Source organism: Nestor notabilis, unplaced genomic scaffold (assembly GCF_000696875.1).
Source record: "Nestor notabilis isolate BGI_N333 unplaced genomic scaffold, ASM69687v1 scaffold9462, whole genome shotgun sequence".
In the NCBI taxonomy this organism is placed as follows: domain Eukaryota; kingdom Metazoa; phylum Chordata; class Aves; order Psittaciformes; family Psittacidae; genus Nestor; species Nestor notabilis.
The window spans coordinates 115,068-120,462 of NW_009918025.1; the positions used below are offsets into that span (position 1 = coordinate 115,068).

General features: G+C 42.3%; 1 protein-coding gene across 1 annotated transcript in view; it reads left to right on the forward strand.

Moving 5' to 3' along the window:
* Positions 1-352: 352 nt before the first annotated feature.
* The window catches only part of PALMD (palmdelphin), a gene marked incomplete at its 3' end in the record, with an annotated part of 22,345 nt that continues 17,302 nt past the window's right edge, over positions 353-5,395 (forward strand). The window contains exon 1 of the mRNA XM_010009517.1: positions 353-627. Within this exon, the coding sequence (XP_010007819.1) occupies positions 583-627 (45 nt within the window). The remainder of the gene's footprint in view (positions 628-5,395) is intronic.

Sequence of the window (5,395 nt, forward strand, 5' to 3'; positions counted from 1 at the left end):
AAGCTGATTTTACTTTAGGTATGAATACAGCTTCGTCTGGGAAACAGAATGAAAACTGCCATCTCCAAGAAAGCCATGCCCTCTACAGGGCTGACGTTCAAGACGGTCACACACACAGGGTGAAGTCAGGTTCATGAGAAACAGGAGGACTTAAAAAGTTGCAAATCTCTGTCACCAGAAGAATACACAAAGGAAAGAAAGAGAGAGAGGAACACAAAAGTTTCTTTCTCCTGTGGCGCTGGGAGGTTCGGGTTTGGGCATGTAACAGTTAAAGCAGCAGTGGCACGCTAACCGAGCACACTAAAACAAAGAGTTGGCAGCTTCTGAAGGAAAAGGGCTTGTGCTCCTCTGTTCCAACTTGTCAGTCAACTCATGCCAGCACTCTCCACGTCTGCCTCTTCCACACACCCTCATTGCATGTGTCTGTCTGGACTGATCTGCTCATCTGTGCAGGGACTCTGCCTGCTCTCTGCTCCGGAATTGGCTCAAATCACCTCCGCTTTTTCATAGCCCCACCAGGAGGTTTTTGCTTATGGTCTCAGCCTGTTTTCCTTCACTACTTGTCTGTTTTTGATTTCTAGAATGGAGGAAGCCGAATTGCTGAAAGAAAGATTCCAGGCCATAACAGTAAGTGCTCACAGTTATAAATCACTGTATTAAAACCAAAATGCTTGGGAGGGGTATTGTGTTCATGAGCTGCTGTGTGTTTTCTGAGGATGATTTATCCCAGGACGGAAAGAAAGAGACTTATGACTGCTTGAAATTGGTATTTGTTAATTCTGGTGTATAGCTACTGCTTTAAGACAGCAAAGTTGCCTGTGCTGACTTCATTACAGGTTGTGCTGTGAATTCAGTTCAAGGCAGTGAAAGTATGTGTGCAAATCACTGCTGGACAGTCTAAAATCCATACCACTATCATCCCAACGGAATGTTTGCCTGAAGGACAGCAGGTCAAAAGGCAGCTGGAGAATTCCAGAACAAATCAATTTTTCCCTTTCACAACAGAGATGAAAGATTTTTAGGTCTGTCCTGTAGGATTCAATGCAGTTCCTGAGTTACTGGTGATGTGTTGTAAATATTGCTGTCTGGAAAGTAAGAAAGGATTAAGCAAATTCCTACCTGTCAGTTCGCAAAGGAAAGGGAAGAAAGAAAAAGGATTAGGTGCAGTTTGTGCTGGAAACATTGGAAAACATTTTCCTTTTCTCCTCTAATGGGAAATCTGATTCAAAAGGTTTATTCTGTTTTAAAGGAAATACTCAGTTGTGTTTTAAAGAAATATAACCTAATGTAACAAAAACGGCTGAAGCCAGATTCTCCTCTGACTTGTCTGATTTGATCTCCCCTGAAACCTATTCGGTTACAAAAGAATTAAACTGAAACAACAGTTGGCCCTGTGGAATGGAAGGGAAACTGCAGTGGGATCACTGCCTGACACAGGCAATCTTTAAAACAAACTATGGGAACAAAGGTATTCTTCACATTCTTAGCATGACAGGTCAGTTGTGAAACAAACACTACTGCCTGAATAGCACCTTACTGGAACCAGTAAGGTTCATGTGAGAAGAAATAGCTGTGTCTTGCATTACAGGAAATCATATTTGGGTTCTGGCCATGACTTCATTTATTACACTTGCTGCGTTAAAGCAACTCTTTCCTCTCTACTTTCATCACTTGAGAGCATTTAATTGCAACACTCAGTGTACTTGTTATTATGCACTGCAGAAATGAAGGAGCCTAAATAAGGTGAAGTTTCCACCAGGTTTAAAAATCTGCAGTAGGAGTTGTCAAGGAAAGCAACACATTGCAATTACAACTGCAGGTTACTCAGTGGCTGTGGGAAGGTTTGTCCCACACAGCAGACCTGGGAATTTCATAGCTACCAGGTGTGTGTTGTAGAGGATCTAGCAAAGGATAGCAAGGGGCACCCAGAACAGCTACACTTGCACTAAAAACTTATTGATTATCATCAAATGCTTGGCTCCTTTACAGCATCTGACTCTCTGCCATTAGAGGCTTTCAAATTAATTTACATTTCTTCTCTATGGAGCAAATTAAAACAAGAAAGTCTTATTATTGGTATTATTATTGTTATTGTGATGCTCCCACAGCGCTGAAAGGAACCATTTTTCTCTGTTATGTAGCTTCCACCTGCTGGTGGTATATGTACAATAGAACAAGTAAGGAAACTATGTGCACCCATTTTGTTAGGGAGGCTGTTGTATCTTAAAATACAACAGCTCTAGCACTTGCTGTGGCAAACATTGAGACTAAAGAGTCAAAGAGGAACCTTAGGCTTACATTGAGACTAAAGAGTCAAAGAGGAACCTTAGGCTTAGTCCTTCTTCATGAAATCCTCCATTGTAGAAGAAAACAAATATGAGAGAAGGTGGAAACTGTGATTACAAGTTGAATTACGACATTCCCGCAGTCTCATGCCACCAGACTCAAGTGCCCACAGCTCCAGATGAGAACCCTCAACAGCAAGGGTTGTTATGAAAACAAAAATACGTCAGCTAAACATTAGCTGCTCTGATGGCTTTGACAGCACATGGCATCTGCCATGGACCAAGCAGACCAACACTGGTACCACTGTGGAACACTGGCAGAAACTAATGGACTTAGCACACAAGATACCTCACAAGGCGCTGCTCCATACATGCGTTTCCCTTCTTTCCAGACAGACCCAGCACTATTCCTTGCTCAAAAGTCAGGAAAGATGCCTGCATCTTTTAGTAGGAGTGAAAATTAGGAGCAAGGCTCAAATCTTTCCTTGCACTGCACAGAGAGGAACTGATGAAGGTGCTCTTTGTAAAAAGCAAACCTTGCCCATGCTAACAAGAGCGTAGTAAGAAAGGATTAGGGGACTTCTGCCAGTAACCCGATGATCTAGAGGAGCAGAGGATGAAGTTTAGTGGAAGTATGGATCCCTTAGGTAGCTATCTAGGAAGAAAAAACTATACTACCAGGTGTACAAAGCTTTGTTCAGCAAGACAGGATTCACAGACAAAGCAGAGCAGAACACACTGCAGGAAGTGTCCCAACAGGTTTCAAAAGTTATGCTGGCAACACAAGGTTCAAAGAGGTTCCTCATACATCTCCCTTGAATTTAGCTTCTGGCATTAGACCTTCCAGCTTTGACTAGATATATAAAAGACCAACTATTTCAACTTATTTCATCTGGATAATTGTATAATGGATGTTTATTACCAACTAGAGAAATTAAACCACGCTAGAACACCAAAGGATACAAGCAGAAACCTTGAAGAGAAGAAATATTGGAAGCAAAAGAAACATAGACCTCTGACAAAAGAAACAGGCAAAAGTTTCATTACTGAACAGGTTCCTTATTACACATTTAACTTCAAATTCAGTTATTGGTGCCTTTACACTCTGATTTCTTTTGTGCAGTATTTTTGTGTACCAGTTCTCATTTCAGACTGCCCAAACTTGTACAAAAGGAATATTTAGATTGACTTAAAATGTTTTTCACAGTATAAACCAAGTAAAAATTAACTCTCTGGCTCAGGATCTTATCCAGAACTTTAGTAAAGAGAAAAAGCAGCTTTCTTCAGAACTGTGACATCCTGTATGCAGAAGCTGGTCACACTAATCTAACGATGGGGTATTTAAAGGCTGTTTATACAAGGAGATCAGGAATATTTCCTAATTAAGGAAAGGTGTGAAGGTCAAAAACTAGATGCTACGTCACCAAAATCAGGTCTGGTTGAGTAAAACCCAGCATAGCAGCTCTTGGATAGTCTCCAAGAAGGGACAGTGCAGAAAACTTACATATTGTAGTGATCCAAAATCAGTAGCTCTGTTAACTGTATTAAAGAACATCGGCCAAACTCGGACCCACTACAGGGATGAAGGCAGCATGTATCTTAGAGCAGGTCTGTATCTTGCCTCATTTAGTGTATTAAAGAGGCAGAGCACCTCCAAAACTGTGAAGTACAGTGTTTACAGGTGGCTGCTACACTTTACAGACTGCATGACAGAAGAGACTACTGACACTCATTCACCTCCTACCATTAGCTGTGCGCGGCCAGGCTGTAGTCCTGCCCTCCATCTCCACAAGGCTAGGTGGCTTCTTCTCCTCCCTGTTCTTCAACCAAGTGTCCCTCCCTCTACCCTGTGGTCCCACTGCTCGTTTCTCATTTCCAGTAGCAGTGAAGTGATTCAGCCACACACACTACAGCTCTTCCTGTTTCCATATCCCAGCTCCTAGGGGAACAGTGGAGAACAACTCCCAGCCTGATACCCAGCGCTTCCCTACCAACTTTCCACACTCCTTACACACCGCTGGTTCCTCGGGTGGGCCGAAAGGACAAGTCTCTTCCTATGCTTGTGAAGAACTTAACTCCTTCCTAAACCATACTTGTTTGAAAACAGACTTTGTGAACAAAACCCATCAGTGATCTGTTCCAGCTGACAAGAAAGAGGGATTAACCTCCAGTCAGCAAATACTTCTGCACAAGACAAAGGATTTACTTCCCTAAAACATACCAAGAAACAAGCCCAAAAGCTGCCGTGTCCAGTGACAGGATTGTATAGCATTAAAGGTGACCAAGAACCTATTAATACAGCTTGTAAAAGTCAGCTTCTTTTGGCATCATTTCTTTCCCAGTGGCTGCTGAGGACACAAAGCACTAACCCAGCATTTGGCCTCATATACAGGAGCCACAGGGATACTCCACGTGACAGCAGCTATCCAGAACCACAAGTGTTGCCCGTGTTCAGACTGTTCACCCGTCACCTTTTTCCTACAATCTGTAGCAAAAAGGATGAAGGTGGCACTATAATAGATCAATACTATTTGGGATTTTGCCTTCTCAAGTTCAGCAGCCTTTGCAAAGACAAACGTCTTCTTTAACTGAGGGATAACAACATATATGAAACATACTAAGTTTCTCCGTGCTCATTTTTACCACTATTTGACTAGTGAAATAAATGTCTAAATCTTTGTTTATCCCTATTTATCTCGGATATCAGCCACAATATCAAGCAGATATCAGAGCTGGATTCACTAATAGCCCATTTCACTTAGTGATGTATCCCAGCACAGACCACGCAGACTCTTTCCTCTCCTAAACGGCATGCGGGTTGCCCTGGAATTTTGGTCTGGACCCACTTTTAGCTTCATTTTGCACGTACAATTGTGCTCAAGGGGTATTTCTTCCCGTTTTCTTCCCTTACCCTTCCCAAAAGTAAGTGGTTTTTAATTCGGGTCATCACTGCTTTGCAGTCATTAACATGTTTAGATGCACTTCAGAGGAGGAGTAATAGAAACCACACGTGCACAGGACACATAAGATGGTGTGGTTAAGAATTCTGCACTGCCTGAGTGCCAGGCAAGCTTTACAAGAAGGCTTTCTTTGCGTGCATTGATTTCACC